Source organism: Thamnophis elegans, chromosome Z, assembly GCF_009769535.1.
Source record: "Thamnophis elegans isolate rThaEle1 chromosome Z, rThaEle1.pri, whole genome shotgun sequence".
Taxonomy (NCBI): Eukaryota; Metazoa; Chordata; class Lepidosauria; order Squamata; family Colubridae; genus Thamnophis; species Thamnophis elegans.
Genome location: NC_045558.1, coordinates 84,452,566 through 84,471,561, shown reverse-complemented (window position 1 = coordinate 84,471,561; position 18,996 = coordinate 84,452,566). Strand labels below are relative to the sequence as shown.

The 18,996-nt window shown below is 46.8% G+C and overlaps 1 protein-coding gene across 2 annotated transcripts in view; it reads left to right on the top strand.

The window, feature by feature from the left end:
* Positions 1-832: 832 nt before the first annotated feature.
* Positions 833-18,996, top strand: part of EPHA5 (EPH receptor A5) — a 237,770-nt gene continuing 219,606 nt past the window's right edge. For both annotated transcript variants that reach the window (XM_032237901.1, XM_032237899.1), the window contains exon 1: positions 833-892. In XM_032237901.1, the coding sequence (XP_032093792.1) occupies positions 854-892 (39 nt within the window). In that variant the 5' untranslated portion in view covers positions 833-853. The remainder of the gene's footprint in view (positions 893-18,996) is intronic.

The following is an 18,996-nucleotide window of genomic DNA, read 5'->3' as shown; positions in this document are numbered from 1 at the left end:
GCTAAAATTTACTTTTTTACCCTGACTGTTTTGATTCTGGTTTGGATTTTAGCTTGTTGTGGAGTGACACTCTGACAAATAAACCATCAATGGACACATAGACATTAACAACGTCTGCAGACTATACAGAAGAGACAATCAACCATCCCAAAAGGGAACACAAAGACCCAAGTACCTCTCCATCAGCAATCAGCACCAAGATCAGCATAGATTATCTAGCTCCATCGTTAACATCAGACCAGCAATCAACTAAACAATACCGCAATTAAGAAACTGCCAAAGAAGCCAACAGCCCCAACACCAAATCTCTATGACCATCCCCACCCATACTGACAGGGCAAGCCACTGACATAAACATATAAACATATAAATTGACAGCAAACAGCACTCCTTACTAGCATTGGTGTAATGAAATGTCTGCAAGAAAACAAACAAGCGCAGAGACCACCAGAAATCCCTCATTTCAAACTTGGACTACAAATATTCTCTTCTATTGTTGTGGAATGTATTATCTGCAGCGCCAACGCAAAGTACTTTTAAAATAAGTGATATCACCCACCTAGATGTTCCAGTCCTTCATAATCATTTAGCTAATTAAAGGTATAAGAAGCTTTTTATATCACACACAAACACACATATGCACACACACACACTAAATACATATACATATGTATGTATGTATGTATGTATATGTATTTATCCATAATGTATTTATATGTATGTATATGTAATAATAATATATGAAATATATTTTGCCTGTTAGTTATGCCATTGGAGACAGTGCCCATTTTACACTCAATTAACATTCTTTCTTTGATCTCTTTTAGTGAATTTATTGGATTCAAGATCAGTTATGGCAGATCTTGGATGGATTGCGTATCCAAAGAATGGGGTAAGTGTCTTGTAAGTACACTTAGGATACCAACTACCTCTCCTTCTGTTGTTAATAATATATTCATATATATTTCATGTTCTCTGAAGCAGCTAGAGCAAGTTGGCCATTATATGCTTCCCCTTTGGGATTGAAGTGGACTCTGGGGCAGTGTATCAATGAATAATGTCCTTTATTTTCAGAAGCAGAGGACAATATAGAATTCTCAGTTTCCCAGGGCTTTTCAGCACCAGTTTAATCAAACTCTGCTCCATTTAAATATATACTTATCATACTAATCTATGTTTGTTTATGTTTATTTTTGCATTTCCTTTTTTAAAGGAACCAATTGAAATGTTAATTTTTAGTTGTACAGTATGATACATACCCTTATGTTTTTATGAGTATATCAAAATTATTTATTTATTATGACTTCATCACCGTTTCCAATTTTTTCCTCTGATGTTTTGTCCAATTTGTCATTTGCCTTTTCTAATTCTGAATGAAATACTGGATAACAGACCAGTTTAATCGCTTAGCCTTCAATATCCATACAGACATTCTGGGTAAGGCATATATAGTAGGCATAGCTACTGTAATTTAAAAATAAATTAAAATTCTGGAGGCCAGAAGACTTGATGACCATCAGATTGCATGTCTACTGACAAAATACAATAGATTACAGATAGTTCTTGACTTACAACAGTTCATTTAGTGACAGTTTGAAGTTAAAATGTCACTGAAAAAAGGAACATGAGCATTTTTCACAGCATCCTCGTGGTCATGTGATCAAAATTCAGATGCTTGGCAATTGATTGATATTTATGACAGTTGCCATGTCCCAAGGTCATGTGATAACCTTTTGTAACCTTTTGACAAGCAAAATCAATGGGGAAGCCAGATTCCCTTAACAGCCCTGTTGCTAACTTATCAACTGCACTGATTCACTTAACAACTGTGACAAGAAAGTTGACAAGAAAAGTCATAATATGGGACAAAACTCACTTAACAATACAAATTTTGGGTTCAATTGTGGTAAGTCGAGGACTATCTATAGATCTCAGCTCCAAACAGTTCTAAGGTTAATTAATTTATGGAGTTGTAAAACTGATCATGCCAACAGTTATTTTGTACTGCTTATTTTGAATTAACTGTGATTGTCTATAAAATTTCTTTATCTGAGGTAGCAATTGAATTAGAATGACTTCCTTTTTATTCCTTATTGTAGTTAAATTAGAAAGTACTGTCAAGTTTTAATAAGTGGAATGATTAGCATCCTCAACTGCTCTAGGGACCTCGAACAATTGCATGGAGTCTTAAAACATTAGATTCAAGTTCAGTGAAATGAATGTAAAGGAAGTCTCATTAGTTCATCCTCTATCCTAGCCACATATGGAGCTTTATCCATTTAATACCCTCCATCACTGTATCCTTTTTTCATTATTATATAATCACAGTCTTTACAAAAAGGCAGTGTTGGGTTACTAGGGACTGTATTTAATAATTAGGGAATATGGATTAGAATGAGATGATAATGCAGAATGAATAGGACAATGTCACACCCACACACCCACAATATCACAAATTTATTTTCTGGATTGAATCTGTTTGAAAACAGAAGAGCACATCAATAATTTTGGCCATTGTGTCTATATTATTTGAAACTAAGAAATCATTTGAAATAAGGGCATTTTTTACAGTAAGAAAACTGAATTTTGGGTGTGTGTGAGCATATGTGAGCATGTGTGGGAAAAGTATGTTCGTATATATAATAAGAGTCCTAAAAATATCAGCTATGATGTCTGGATTGCAGTGTGAAAATGCAAGGGAAACCTAGTTCAGGACTAGTTATAATATTGAATTAGATGTTAATACTATATAAGAAGTGTTTATATCAGTTTACAGCAAGTAAGTGACAGAAGTCTTATAATCTACTCACCTATTCTTCTATGGTTTTCTAAATTTCTCTGAAGAAATATAACTAAGAATGATGTCATTGTGAGATCTTTAACTATCCTCTGCAAGGAAGCATAATTTGTGAAGTAATACATAGCCACATCCAAGTCCCCCAACAAGTCACAACAGGTTGGGGAGGGAGAGCCAAAGTAGGAGCAATTTCTTTGAACTTTTATACTTCAAGTAGAGCTTTAATGAACATCAGGTTAATTGCTTCAAATCTCTGTAGTCATTCTGGGTAAACCATGTGCAAGGCATGTGATATGGATCATTTTTTGATAATAAAATGTTTAAGTCCCTAGCCTGCTTTAGTCATACGTGGAGTGGCATCTGTTACAAAAAGAAGGATATTTCCCCTTTTTACACCATCTGGCCAGGGTAGTTTCATAGAATCATCGAAGAACCTGGCAATAGTGGAATTGTTTTTTTTTTAATAGAGTTTCACAGGTTAGACAATATACTTCACCAGCTTTGCAACATTTCAGAATGCCAATAATAACATTGGCTACATATCTTCCATTTACATTACTTGTTTTATTTATTGAAACCCATACCTTATTGTTGTCAATAGCAGATCTTATCCTTCCTTCATAGCAGGCAGAGATATAATTTTACTTTAGATTCAATTGGACCCATCCACCCGCCAAACAAATCAGCAAAAAACAAAACAAAACCTGAGGCTATCGCTACCTAATTCCCTTAAGGTAATATCTAAAGTAACATTCATTGAACAGAGATCTTTACAAAATTCTGACTGAGTCTTTGATGAACCTGCAGTTGAAGAAGAAGCTCTCTTGAAAAGGAGACGTTGCCTGTTCTCAGTGAAGGTAAATCTTGCTAAACAACTCTTGTGTTTCACACTGTCACAATGTTGTAGAATATTAAAATGTTTTTGGGAAACCAGGTGGCCAAAATGTATTGGAAGCAAATACTAGGATGGCTGAACGGAATCTTGTCAATGAAATTATGTCTTAACCCGGAAACTTTCCTATTAGGGATAACAGACCAAAAAATATGTAAAATCAATCAATACCTCCTCGTCCATATTTTGACAGCGGCAAGGATTGTTTACGCACAGTGCTGGAAGAGTGAAAATGCCCCCACCAGCACTATGGTGATGAATAAAATCTTAGAATTAGCAGAAATGAACAAATTGACGATGCGGATTAACGATAAAGAAGATACAGACTTTTATAAAGTCTGGGAGAAACTGTACAAATGGCTTGATGAGACAGTGAAGGTTTAGACATAAAAGGAGATAGCTGACTAACTCAACACGATTCAAGCAATAACCCTAACGAACAACATACAAAAATTGAGAGATAAGTGAGAGGAGAAAAGCATTAGAGGGAGGATTTACCGTTGACTAACTCTGCTAGATTACGACGTCGGGAAAACTTGAAAAGTTGATAGGTAATCCATCACAATTACCTGCATGGAATTAGCAACCAAGTCTTATTCTAGGTAAGGCGAGATGAGCAATGGGAGATGAAAACAATTCTTCATCTTGCTTCTTGTAAAGCTTGCCTTTTTTAAAGAAGGAAAGGAAAGAGAACCGGGTCGCCCTCAGTAGAGGAAAATATGTAAATGCAACAAAGGTTAGACTGGGGGGAGGGAGGGGTAGTAGGAAAGACAAGATGGAGAGGAGAAAGGAGAGGAATAGGAAAAAGGGAAGGGTAGAAGAAGGGGGGAAGGTTAAAAAAGGAGGAAGAGAAAGGAGAGAAGGGAAGGGAGAGGTGGAAAGGTGAGAAGAAAGAGAAGAAAGTGGGATAGGAAGGAGAGAGGAAAGAAGGCAGGGAAGCAAGGAGGGCAAGAGGGAGGGAAGGAAGGAGAGAAGGAGAGTAGATAGGAAGGAGGGAAGGAGGGAAGAAAGGAGGGAACTTAAGAGAAGAGAAAGGAAGGAGGGAAGGAGGAAAGGAGGGAGGGAAGATATGAGAGAAGGAGGGGGGGAAGAAGAGAGGAAAGAGAGAGGGAAGGAACGGTAGGATAGGAAAAGAAAGGAGGGAAGGAAGGAGAGAAGGAGGGAGGGAAGGAAGGGGAGTGGGAAAGAAGAAACAAGGGAAGGAAAGAGGGAGGGAGGAGAGAAGATATCTAACCTCTGATGTCTATAAGGATTTTGATATTATGGGAACGTCTTGAAACGCAGTCAAATGTAAAGCGAAACAGTGAATGTTGTATTGTTTTTTACCAGTTATTGGTTGTTGTATTTTTCTTTTACTAATAAAAATATTTAAAAAATAAAAAAAAATAAAATGTTTTTGGGGAGAAGCCTTTGTTCATTTGTCATTTGTCATTTGTCATTTATTAAGATTTATAGGCCGCCCTTTTCCCTGAGGGGACTCAGGGCGGCTTACAATCACGGGGAAGGGGGTGCAATATCAAAAAACAAACAAAATGTGAACAAAAGAAAAATAATAAAACACAACTTTCATTCAACAGTCAACACTCGGGCGGGTAAATTGGGAACCTATCCCCAGGCCTGATGGGAGAGCCAGGTCTTGAGGGCTGCGCGAAAGGTCTGGATGGTGGTGAGGGTGCGGATCTCGACGGGGAGATCGTTCCACAGGGTCGGAGCTGCAACAGAAAAGGCTCTCCTCTGTGTAGTCGCCAGTCGACATTGACTGGCGGATGGGATTCGGAGGAGGCCCAGTCTGTGCGATCTAATCGGTCGGAGGGAGGTAATCGGCAGAAGGCGGTCTCTCAAGTACCCAGATCCACTACCATGGAGTGCTTTAAAGGTGGTCATCAGTACCCTGAAGCGCACCCGGAGACCGACAGGTAGCCAGTGCAGCTCGCGGAGGATAGGTGTAACGTGGGCGAACCGCGGTGCGCCCACTATCACTCGCGCGGCTGCATTCTGGACTAACTGCAGTCGCCGGATGCACTTCAAGGGCAACCCCATGTAGAGCCCATTGCAGTATTCCAGCCTAGAGATCACAAGGGCTCGAGTGACTGTTGCGAGAGCCTCCCGGTTTAGGTAGGGCCGCAACTGGCGGACCAGGTGAACCTGGGCAAATGCCCCCCTGGTCACAGCTGACAACTGGTGGTCAAAAGTCAGCTGTGGATCCAGGAGGACTCCTAAGTTGCGGACCCTATCTGAGGGGTATAAAATTTGACCCCCCAGCCTAAGTGTTGGAACATTAGCCAAATTGTTGGGAGGGAAACACAACAGCCACTCGGTCTTGTCCGGGTTGAGTACCAGTTTGTTAGCGCTCATCCAGTTCTTAACGGCCTCAAGACCCCGGTTCATCACGTCCACCGCTTCATTGAGTTGGCACGGGGCGGACAGATACAGTTGCGTATCGTCCGCATATTGGTGGTATTTTATCCCGTGCCTCCGAATGATCTCGCCCAGCGGTTTCATGTATATGTTAAATAGTAGGGGGGATAAGGCCGAACCCTGCAGCACCCCACATGTTAGGGGCCTCAGGGACGATCTCTGCCCCCCGACCAACACCAACTGCGACCTGTCCGAGAGGTAGGAGGAGAACCACTGCAAAACAGTGCCTCCCACCCCCACCTCCTGCAGTCGTCGCAGAAGGATACCATGGTCGATGGTATCGAAAGCCGCTGAGAGGTCAAGGAGAACCAGGATGGACGCATAGCCTCCATCTCTGGCCCTCCAGAGATCATCGGTCAATGCGACCAAAGCGGTTTCTGTGCTGTAACCAGGTCTGAAGCCGGACTGGAAGGGGTCAAGATAACTAGCTTCCTCCAAGGCCCGTTGAAGCTGGAAGGCCACCACCTTCTCCACAACCTTCCCAATAAAGGGGAGGTTGGAGACAGGATGAAAGTTGTTTAAAATGGCTGGATCCAAGGATGGTTTCTTCAGGAGGGGTCTCACCACCGCCGTTTTGAGTACGGCGGGGAAGTGCCCCTCCCGAAGGGAGGCGGTCACGACCGCCTGGATCCAGCCATGTGTCACCTCCCTGCTGTTGGCAACCAGCCAGGAGGGACACGGGTCCAGAATGCAGGTGGAGGCACTTACAGCTCAAATGGCCTTGTCCACATCCCCAGAGGCAACATCCTGGAACTCAACCCAGAGATGATTTGCCAAGTAATCCTCCTGTGTCTCGGCTGGATCTACTGCGGTGGAGTCCAAGTCCGACCGGAACCGAGCTACTTTGTCCGCCAAGAACTGAGCATAGTCCTCAGCCCTACCCTGCAAGGGGTCTCCCGCATCCCTCCTATTAAGGAGGGAGCGGGTTATCCTAAACAGGGCGGCTGGGCGTGACTCGGCGGACGCTACTAAGGCGGAGATGTGTGATCTTTTGGCAGCTCTTAATGCCCGAACGTAGTCCTTGGTGCAGGTAGTCAGAAGTGCTCAGTTCGCCTCGGACTTATCGGACCTCCACAGGTGCTCTAGGCATCTCCTCCAGCGTTTCTTCTCCCGGAGCTCCTCGGTGAACCAAGGAGGTCTCCGGGATCCACTGACCCGGAGGGGCCGTAGTGGCGCAATCCGATCAAGAGACTCCGACGCCGCCGAATGCCAGGCGGCAACCAGAGTCTCCGCCGAACTGTGGGCGAGAGTATCAGGAATAACCCCAAGCTCCGTCTGGAACCTCAACGGGTCCATAAGTCGCCTGGGGCGGAACCACCTGGTCGGTTCCTCCTCCCTACGGTGGGGGTTTGGCCTCCGGAAGTCAAGCCTCAGTAGGCAGTGGTCTGACCACGACAGGGGTATGATCCCATTACCCCTCAGACCAAGATCACACATCCACTGCTCCGAGAGGAATACGAGGTCGAGCATGTGACCCGCTGCATGGGTTGGGCCCCGAATTACCTGGGTCAAGCCCATGGCTGTCATGGAAGCCATGAACTCCTGCGCCCCATCAGAGCGTTCACCGAGCGATGGCAAATTAAAGTCCCCCAGAACTATAAGCCTGGGGAACTCAACTGCCAGCTCGGCTACTGACTCGAGGAGCGAGGGGAGGGATGCTGCAAGGCAGTTGGGAGGCAGGTACGTTAGCAGCAAACCCACTTGACCCTTGAGGTCCAACTTTATCAGCAGGGACTCACACCCGACAAGCTCCGGAGCAGGGACCCTACGAGGTAACAGAGACTCCCGGATAACAATAGCCACACCGCCACCCCTTCCCTGGGCTCTCGGCTGATGAAGCACCTGAAATCCCTCTGGGCACATCTCTACAAGGGGGACTCCTCCTTCTGTGCCCAGCCAGGTTTCAGTAATACATGCCAGGTCTGCCCTCTCGTCAACAATTAAGTCCCGGACGAGAGGAGCTTTGTGTACAACAGACCTGGCATTTAGCGACAACAGCCTGAGACCAGGGTCCTGACTACTCGCGCCATCTGGTCTTGGAGTGGGGCTCATAGGGCCGGAAGGAGGGATCTCTGTGATGTAGTGAACCCTCCTTCCCCGGTAATGGCTAGCCCTAAAGTCCCTGTGCACCGCTTGGAGAGTCCAAGCAACAGGTTAAATCAGTCTGGTTGCCCTGGGACTGAGGAATCTTTTTCCTTGGCCACGCCTCCTGGTGTTACTTGGTGCCAGAATTTTTCCTCAGTCTGCCCGTTCAGGATTTATATTTGTGAGCTCCAGCGTAATTTATCTAGGCTTGGACTCTCCTCCTAGTATTTCCTTTTCTTTTTCCTTAATTTGTTTTTCTTATAATTAACAGTTCATTTGTCTCCCCTTTTTGCTTCAGTGTTTCTCCTAGAGACACGAAGGTAGGCATAGTGGTGATAGGTGCTCCGCTTGCCGCGCTGCCTTTGGACATCAGCGGAGAGCTGCCACTTTTGCTTTAAAGCATGGCAGGAGCGGCAAGGCTTCCGGCAGCTGCCAGCGTTTCCCTTTTTTAGTTGGAATTATCATTTTTTTGTGATTTTCTCTCCCTTTGGAGGGCGTGCGCGCCGCTTTAAATTGCGTGGCCGCCATCTTCACCTCCTTCTTCTCCCTCGCACCAGAGTGGCAGCCAATTGGGAGGGCCTGAATTCATGTCTTTTCTCCCATTGGTGTTCCCGCTCAGCCACGCTTCTGCAGATAGCCACAGGGTGTTAGCTGGCCTTGATTGGGTCTCTGGCTGGGTCACTTCCCCCCCAGCGTTTCCCCAAGCGGTGCTGGCATCTTGGTCATCTAGTGGTCATACACCGGCACAAGGAGGATTTTTATGTAATTTTTTTGCCTTTTATCAACTGATTCTCCCTGATCTATCTGCCTGGTCTTGCAGCCTTTTCTGCTTTTCCACCTTCTCACCACCCGTTAAGTGGCTGGATTCATTGGACTCATTACAGAGCCCCAGTTTTACTCCCCTGGATATTTTTCCACAAGCAGTTCCTGCTTCCACAATATCTGCATGTCTTCTGATCCAGCACCAGCCATTAGACTCTCCTTCATCTCCTGACCTCTATCTGTATTGGTGTATTTTCTGAAGTCTGTGCCATTAGGCCATGGAGCATCCTGGCCCATCTGACTCCCCTGATGGTAGACCAGGTCCCTCTCAAGCCCCTAGCAAGGGAACTTCTGCAGGCAAGGGCAAGGGGGTAAGGAAGGGCAGGGTAGCCAGCCAGAATAGCCATCACTATAAGGCACCTTCTGCGGTGGCGACTAGGGATGCAGAGAGGCAGCAGCGGGCTCTCGACAAACAATTCGAGAAGGCCCAATACCAGGCTGTGAGGGAGTGCCCTCAGCCTACCTCTCCTGTTGGGATAGTCATTCCACCACTCCCAAGAGGGGATCGCCTGTCCGTAATTGATGAGGAAGTGGACTCCCAGGACCTCCCCGCGGATAGGTCACTGGCCGAATTGGGCTCTCCTGCTTTTTCATGTACTTCTGAGTCAGGGCCCACCCTGAGGACCCTAACCCTGGGGGGCTCGCTGATCTCATCCTTGCCTGGTATGTTCCTCCTCCTTCCAGAGACCCCATTGGTTCGGACTCTGCCATAGCTCAGGAACCTGAGTTATGTGCCCCATGCAGGTGGTGGTCACCCGTGCCATCTCTCAGGGCATTGCCCAGGGGATGCAGAGGCATGACCAAGCACCTTTCACTCCCAGTTCCTCTCAGCCCAGGCAGAGGGCTCCCTCCAACGCCAGGCGGGTCCGTCACCCATCTCTGGAGTCCTTGGTGCTAAGCGAGGCTTCCGTTTTGGAGACTCAGGAGGAGCAGGAGCTCTTGGAGGATGAGGACCTTCCGCTGGATGTTCCTGTCTTCTCGGGGCTCTTTAAGCCCAGCCTATTTAAGTCCGTCTTGCACAAGGCTAAGAACACCACCCAAGTGGGTACCAAACCTAAGACCGTGCAGGGATCCTCGGATTCCACTCTGGTTAACCCCAATGCTAGCATGTTTAATGTTCAGGCACCTCAGCAAGAGCTGGTGCCAGTCCCAGATCTCTTTATGTATGCCATTCAACGGCAATGGGCCCAGCCTGGCTCCCTTGCATCCATTCGCTCTGACCACATCTTGGGGGTGGACAACACACAGGTGGACTGTTTGAGCAGGATCAGCTTAGACAGTGCAGAGTGGCGTCTGGATCCGGCCCTGTTCAACCAGTTGTCTCACGGATTTGGCATCCCAGTGATTGACCAGTTTGCCACCTGAGAGAACACGCAGCTTCAGCGCTTCTTCTCCAGCTTCCAATCACCAGGGGCGGAGGGAATGGATGCCCTTCGATGCAGATGGCCTCAGGGTCTTCTGTACGCCTTCCCACTGCTTCCGCTTCTACCACTTGGAGGGGATCTCCTGAGGAGCAAAGGCCTGTCAGAGGAGGTTGTGCATACCATCCAGGTGTCCAGACAACAATCAACGACCAGGATATATGATTCCACCTGGTCCACTTTCACCAAGGTGTGTGACACCTACCATCTCAATCCAGTCACTGCGCCTGTTTCACGCGTACTGGACTTTCTACAAGGGGGCTTAGACAAAGGTCTTGCCCCCAATACCCTTCATCGTCAGGTGGCAGCACTGTCCACCATCTAGTCCGGTGATTCAGCCCCTCAGCAAGATCTTGAGGGTTTGCTGTTTCCTTAGGGGCACCTCCAACTTACACACTCAGGTGATTCACCGCTATCCCATCTGGCAGCTATCGGTGGTCTTACAGGCTCTTACCTCTCTGCCCTTTGAGCTTCTATGTATGACATCTCTTCGTCACCTCACCTTGAAGACTGCCTTTCTTATTGCAATAACATCTGTGAGATGCATCTTGGAACTGGCAGCTTTATCAGTCCGGGAGGATCTATGTGTCGTCCACCTGGACAGCGTCATACTGCGTCTGGACCATGCTTTCATCCCGAAGGTCAACACCTAGTTCCACAGGAAGTAATTCTCCCTAACTTCTGCCCACGCCCCAATCACCCAAAGGAACGTGGTTGGCACAAGTTGGATGTCAGATAGGCCCTGCGGATATACATCAGATGCTCTGAGGACTTCCACAAGTCAGAGGCCCTCTTTGTTTCATTCCAGCCTGGCTCCTTGGGTAAGAAGGTGACATCTTCCATGTTTGGTAGGTGGCTAAGAGCTTGCATTGCAGCTGCATACAAACACCAGTCCAGGGGGTACCCCGGCACATTACCGCCTACTCCACTAGGAGTGCTGCCACCACCATGGCCTGGGCCACCCAGGCTACCATCTGCAGAGTGGCTACTTGGTCTTCACCATCCTCTTTTGTCAGGAACTATAAATTGGATGTATGCCTCGACCGAGGCATCTTTCGGCAGGCGGGTTCTACAGGCGGTTGTTTCCACGACTGAATCCTGAGACTGTTCTACCCACCCTGGTGACATATAACTTGGTTATGTCCTGTCACTTGGACTCTTCAGGTGATGCACAAGAAAATGACCATTGGCTTACCTGAAGGGTCTTTTTCTGTGCACTGCGGGAGAGTCCAACCCACCCTGGTTTCTCAGTCCAGGGATTCATGACAGTCATGTCAACTTGGACTTTCTTTATCTGATTCGTCATGCTTCCAGCCTTCACGGTTCCAGACTCAAGTAACTGGGGCCAAGTAACACCAGGAGGTGTGGCCAAGGAAAAAAATTCCTCAGTCCCAGGGCAACCAGACTGATTTAACCCGTCGCTTGGACTCTCCCGCAGTGCACAGAAAAGGACCCTTCAGGTAAGCCAATGGTCATTCCCATCTCCCCCCCACTTCCAAAATCAAAATATGATTTTTCAGGCAAAATAACAGGCGTCCAACTCTCATCAAATTAATCTAAAAGATGTTTTAATTTACTGATAAGTGCAAATAAAGGTTCTAGACAAAAATATGACATGTCACAGAAATCCTTGCCCTAATGATCAATGTAGTGCCTTAATGAATAATGTTGAGCAGGGGTGGGTTTCTCGCCCCGTTCCAACCGGTTCGGTTGGAACGAGGTCGGCGGCGTCCTCGCGCACGTGCGTGGCACGCGCGTGCACGCGCGTGGCGCACACATGCGTACTAGCGTCTGTGCGATGCTCCAGCTGCTCCTGGAGGATCGCACAGGCGCTGTATGCGTCCTGCGCATGCGTGGAAGCGCAGAATTAGGCAAAACCGGGTAAGCGGGCGCGTGCGGGCGCAGGGGGGGGGGCTTCGCCGTTCCCGGAAGTTACTTACTTCCAGGTTCGGCGACCAACCGGATCGCAGGGACCACCGCGAACCGGTTGAAACCCACCCCTGATGTTGAGGAGGAAGAACTAATGAAGATCATTGCTGACAAATTTGGGTAGTAGGAATGGGATTTAGTAGGTTTGCAAAGTTTTCTGCATTGTTGTAGAAGTTTTGTAATGCTACTTCTTGAGAATATGTACTGAAAGGTGAAGGGGGAGAGTTTAAAGCCATCCTGTAAATGTCCTATTATAAATTAGTATCCTGAGACTTTATATAAAACGTCCCAAATTTCCAAAATGTGACTTTTCTTAGTTGTCTCTACCTAGGTTTATAGCAGTCTGGATAATAATAACAAATCATTGCTCCCCTGCTGAGTTAAAAGTGTTAATTAAATCTGATTAAATGCTTGACAACTTGTTTCCCATTGAATTATAATTTTGTACCATTACTTGATTAGAACCAGAAAATAATTTAAAGATAAAAATAATATAGAAGCATTCCAGCAAAGGAAAATATATATGGACAAGAATGATTCTGTAATTTAAAAATAAGTGTGAAACTGTTAAAGAAATGTGGGAAAGATTACAAAAAGATTAGAAAGAGCTTATCTCAACAATAAACTGTATTTGATTAGAAAGCTATACCTCAAGCTGATGAAAGGCCAGGATATAAGGCAGACTTTGGAAATAGTTAAACAGCTGAGAAGCATAGGTAAAGAAATAAAAGATTTTCATGTCACAGCAGTATTACTTAGTGGTGTACCAGAAAGTCATGAAACACTTGTCACAGCACTTAGTGCATGTCCAGATGATGAGCTAGCATTGGAATATGTTAAGGGCAAGCTTATAGATGAATATAAGTGTAAAACAGAAAGCATTAATAGTGGCAGTGCTTCTGTCGCATTGTCTACTTTAAAGATGAAAAATAGGAATAAAAACAGTTACGTGGAGCAAGAAATACATGAATGCTTTGTGTGCAAGAAAAAAAGTCATTTAAAAGCAGATTGCATAATCTGGAAAGCTAAAATGCAAAAACTACAAGTCAAAAAGTGTGAAGGAAGGAATTTATTTTGCTTCAGATAATGGATATTTTCAATCCAAGAGTTGCACCTTACCTTTGCAAGCATCACATGACAAATGATGGAATTTTCTTTATTCACCTTGACCAGAGTAAAACAGAAAGAGGGCAAAAAATAGAATCAGAAGGAATAGGGGATGGTTTTGTTCACTGTCCTATTTTCCAGAGTATAACCGGAAAGATATTTGTGAAAAAATGTTCTATGTGTCCCTGCTCTTGAAAATATTATTTTGTCATTGAAGAAGCCCACAAAATAATACAATGTAATGACCTTCAAAGGGGAGAGTTGTGTCATCACAAAAGTAGATATCTTACCTTCAAGGGCTAAAATCACAGATGAATGGCTGAACTGCAATCAGATGGTTAATACTGCCAAGGAGGAAAAACATTCAAACAGCATTCACACATGGCACAGATAACTTGAGCACAGAAGTCCTGACATAATAAAGAAATTAACTGAGAAAGACTATCCAAATGTTGTAAATGAAGAAACCAGGCCACAAGAGGTTTCAATCAGGAGAGCCACCAAAAGCATCCCAGCTAAGCACCTGTCCTATGCTATCATGTACCATTAAAACCCAAAGACAGGAAGGAGAAGCTAAAAGAAGTTACAGTCGCTGCCTTGATCATGCAGTCCAGTCCAGCTACAGCAGAGCCAAAACCCCAACAGCTCCAGTGCTAGCCTCACAGAGACCAAGGCCACATTAGGCCGCACCAGCTCTGTGGACAGCCAGGACAGCAAAAAGAAGAGGAGGAGGAAGAAGAAGAAAAGAAAAAACATAAGAAACAAATTTATAGAACTGAGATCTGAAACCAGACTAATATAAGGAGTAGTTGGATGGGGTGTTGGAATACATGCTGGGATGTATTTTGTATTGCAACAACTACAGAAATATTGAGCCAGTAGATGGCAGTATTTATAAATTTGCATTTATATTTTATACCTTTTTGCTCTGAGGAGTTTCCTGTTGCTAGTTAAGCACCAAGGCCCATGGTGACTGAACATTTCGGGTCTTTTCCCGTGTGAGACTGAGATTGTCTTGGCAACGTTTCAGCGAGGTCTCACTTGCCATCTTCAGACTGGGTTTTGGGTTTAAAGTGTGATCGGAGCTGCCGTCTTTCTATAAATCTTGGTGGGGTGTGTGGAGTGCTGGCTTTGTTTCAGTAAGTGGAATGATTGGAAGGAACCAGGTTAATGTGGAATAATTTTGGTTAATGTGGAATAATTTGGATTAATGTAGAATAATTTTTGGTTAATGTGGAATAATTTTGAAGGAACCAGTTTAATCTCCAAAACATAGGGTGACCAGACGTCCCGCTTTTGGCGGGGCAGGCACAATTTTTCATCGTTTTTCCCGCGTCCCGCCCGCTTCTCAAAAACCCCCGCTTTATTTCGGCGCTCGCTGGCTCTCCCGCCCATCATCAGCTGCCGCTAGCTCGCTCATTCCTTTTCCCCATCTATTCTATTCTACACTAAAAATCTAAGCCAGCCCAGCCTGCCGCTCACTGATTGGCCTGGACTCCAGCCAATCAGTGAGCTGGCTGGGATGGAAAACTTTAAGCACGTGGCATCCTAGCCAGCTCACTGATTGGCTGGAGTCCGCTTAAGCACGCCGCACGAGTCTCCATTTCATTTCACCTTCGCCGTTTGCTTTTGCTGCTTCACTGGTGAGTAACCGGTGGGAATTGGGAGGCTTTGCCGCTTCGAGTGGGCGGCGGTGGCCTTTAGCAAGGGAAGGCCTTCCCTAGGGAGTCTGACTTTCCCCACCCCCCACCCCGCCTCCTCCACTAGCCTTTGTCCCTCCACAGTAGGGCGGCTGGGGGGAGGAGATGGCCCTCCTCTCCTTCTCCCCCTTTGCAGAGTTGGGCTGGCGGGCCGTCTTCTCCCCCCAGCCACCCTATTGTGGAGGGACAAAGGCTAGTGGAGGAGGTGGGGCGGGGGGAGGGAAAGCCAGACCGCGGCGGCTACTACCAGCCCGCGGCCTCCCTACCCAGAGAGAGAAACCCGGGAGAAGATGCGGGGAGGGGGGGAATTCGCATGGGGTGGGCTGCAAGAGGGAAGGAGGGAGTCTGGATTGCTGCAAAACAAGTCTTGGGAAGTCCTTTGCACCGGCTAGAAAAGGTCTTCACTCACTCCCTCTTCTTGCAGCACGCCCCGATGCGAAAAACGCCGAGATCGGCGCACTTGGGGCTGCAGTGATTTCTATCAAAGCAAACGTGGGCGCAGCCAAAGAGCTTCTCTGAACGGGGCTGAAGGGAGGGAACCAGGAGCCCAGTGGCTGCAAGAGCGCCGCATGCCCGCCGCAAACAAAGCACATCCGCGCCCGCCGATAACTCCTGCGTGGGAGAAACGACCCGGGCTCCCCTGGGAGACACCCACCCCCAGGCTGGGGGGGGGCTGCAGGTGGGGGAAGGGCGGGGGGTCAAGGAGCCACCGCAAGGGCACTGCATTTACCCCTGCACCGAGGCTGGAAACGGCAAAGGTGGCCAGGAAGGTCTGATCGGCCGAGACTATCACTCCGTGCTTCCTTCCCTAAAAATTTACATTTCTGTCAGAGGAAAGGTCACAGTGTTGTGTGGTAGGCGGAGCTCGGAGCACAACGGAGAGAGAAGGAAAGCGGGCGACAGTACTGGCTCCCGCGAAGCGAAGCCTTTAGGGATTTAGGGAAGGGAGCCAGCCGTGGAAGGGAAGGGAGTGTGCGGGGCCGTGTGTGTGTGCACGCGCGCAGGCAAGCCGCCGTGGAGTTGCGTCTGCCTTTGCCAAGGGAATATGTTGCTGCTGCGGTGGTTGCTGGCCTCCCGTTGCCAAACGGCACCTGGAAGCCATGAGCGGTGGACGCAGCCCTTGGCGGCTTCTAGCAGGGAACCGTAGCGAGCATCTCCCCCTTCGGCTGCAGCTTCCTTTCCTCTCTCCACCCGCCGATGCTGTGGCTGCTTTTCGCTTCTCTGCCTCTTCCTGGGGATCGTGGAGGAATCTTGGTCTGGCATCATTGTGTATACCCATCCCAGCCGGCCGGTATTTTGTCCCTTCTGTCTCCCCGTTGCTCAGAAAAGCAACTCTGGGAAGGTCCTTTGCTAGCAGGCAGGTTCTAGGACGCCTGCCGCCACCAAAGGACCTTCCCACAGTTGCTTTTCTGAGCAACGGGGAGACAGAAGGGACGCAATCTCCTTTCATTCTCCCTCTGCCTCATTCACTCGTTCGGGCAGCAGAGAATGAAAGAAAATTGCATAGCCAAGGACAAAGGAGCCTGCAGCCTCCTTCATTCAAATGTTCAGGCAGCGGGGATGGGGGGGGGGCTTTCTCGCATGCCTTCTTTCTCTGAAGCCGCGCTGGATTTAGCAAACCTTGGGATTGTGCAGCAGCCAAAGATTGCCTGGTTAAAAAGGAGGAAGAGGAGGCTCCACTAGTCCAGAGCCCATCCACGGTGGCAGGGATCCCCCACACACATACACACACACACACACGGAGGGAGGAGAGACAGACACACACAGAGAATGACAGAGAGAGGGAGGGAGGGAGATAGAGGTAAAGAGCCACACAGAGAGTGAGAGACAAACAGATACAGGGAGAGGGAGAGGGAGGGAGTGTTTATGCACAGAATGGAGATTTAAAACTTCGGAGTGAATCCGGGAAGAGGGAAGAGATGGAGGACTGGCTTTTCACTCCGATTTCTGAGCCCCCAGCTGTTAGTGACGGAGGAGGAGAAGGACGAAGGAAGAGGTTGCATTTTTGTTAGGCTGAAAGAGCTGTGGCGTTTTAAAGAAGTCCCGTTCTTTTTAAGCACGAAGAAAAAATCTGCAAAAAGCCCGGGGAAATGTTCTTTGCAAAGCATCATGGTCTCAGAGAATGCAAATGAAGGTGCTTATCTCCCCACCCGGTTCGGAGTCATGCTGAGTCCCATTCAGAGGGCGGAGGGACGCTGTGCTTTTTTTTGTTTTGTTTATGTTCTCACAACCATGCAAAGGTGGGTTTTGTGCTACAAGGATCTTTCTTTCTTTCTTTCCCTGTCTGTGGTTCCGATTGCAGTTGCTTCGGTTTAAAGCACCGTTTCTCATTCCTTGCAAAACTGGGGCAGGACTGCCTCTCCTTGCAGCACGCTCGGTTGCTGCAAGGAGAGGCAGTCCTGCCCCAGTTTTGCAACCCCCAACCCCTCCCAAGGAGAGAGTGGGAAGGAGAGGAAGGAAGGAGGGAGGGGGAAGGAAAAGAAGAAGGGAGGGGGAAAAGATGGAAGGAGAAAAGATGGAAGGAAGGAGGAAGGAGGAAGATGGAAGAAGAAAGGAAGAAAAAGAAGAAGGGAGGGAGAAAAGAGGGAAGGAGGTGGGAAGAAAAGGGGAAGAGAGGGAAAGAACAGAAAGACAAGGAGGATGAAGTTGATAGGCAAGAGGAAGGAGGAAGGAAGGAAGAAAGAAAAAGGGAGGGAGAGAGGAAAGAAGAAAAGATGGAACTAGAAAGGAAAGAAGGGAGGGAGGAAAGAGGAAGACAGGGCAAGAGCAGAAAGACAGAAGGTGAAGGTAGATAGGCAGAAGGAAGGAAGAAATAGGAAGGAGGGAAGGTGAAAGGATGGAAGGAGGAAGGAACAGAAGCGAAGAGGAAGAGAGAAATGGAAAGAGCAGAAAGACAGAGAAGGTAGATAGGCAAAAGAAAGGAAGTTGAAAGAATGGAAGGAGGAAGGAAGAGAAAAGGAGGAAGGGAGTGAGTGAGGAAAGAAGAGAGGATGGAAGGAGAAAGGAAGGAAGAGAAGAAAAGAGCAGAAGATGGATAAGGTGAAGGTAGATAAGCAAGAGGAATGAAGGAAGAAGTGAGGTGTCTCGAGGAGGGGGAAAACATTTAGTGACCAAAGTTACAATGGCATTGAAAAAAGTGACTGATTACCATTTTTCACACTTATCAACCATTTTCACACTTAGCGACCGTTGCAGCATCCTCATGGTCACACGATGAAAATTTTGATGTTTGGCAACAGATTCGTATTTATGATGGTTTCAGTGTCCTGGGGTCATGTAATTGCCTTTTGACAAAGTCAAATGGGGAAACCAGATTCACTTATGTTAATAACTTATCAGCTGCATTTATTCACTTAAGAACTGTGGCAAGAAAGGTGGTATAGTGACCAAAGTTACAATGGCATTGAAAAAAGTGACTGATGACCATTTTCACACTTAGTGACCATTTTCACACTTAGCGACTGTTGCAGCATCCTCATGGTCACGTGATCAAAATTTGGATGTTTGGCAACAGTTACAATTTATATTTGTAAATTGTAGTTATGTTGAAATTTAAAAAAAAACATTACAATACTATTTTTGCGTTGTATGAAAATTTTTGTTGCTCCGTATAACATTTTAAATCAACCCCCCCCCCCCGGTCAAAGGTGTCCCTCTTTACCAATCTGAAAATCTGGTCACCTTACCAAAACAGAACACTTCAACAAGAGAATTATTATGGAAGCTATCGAAATAGAGAAACACCCTCACAACATGAATAAACATGATACCTCCCGCCTACCAGACATCTAGAAACCAGCCCTAGTCAACAAACGAGCCTCACCC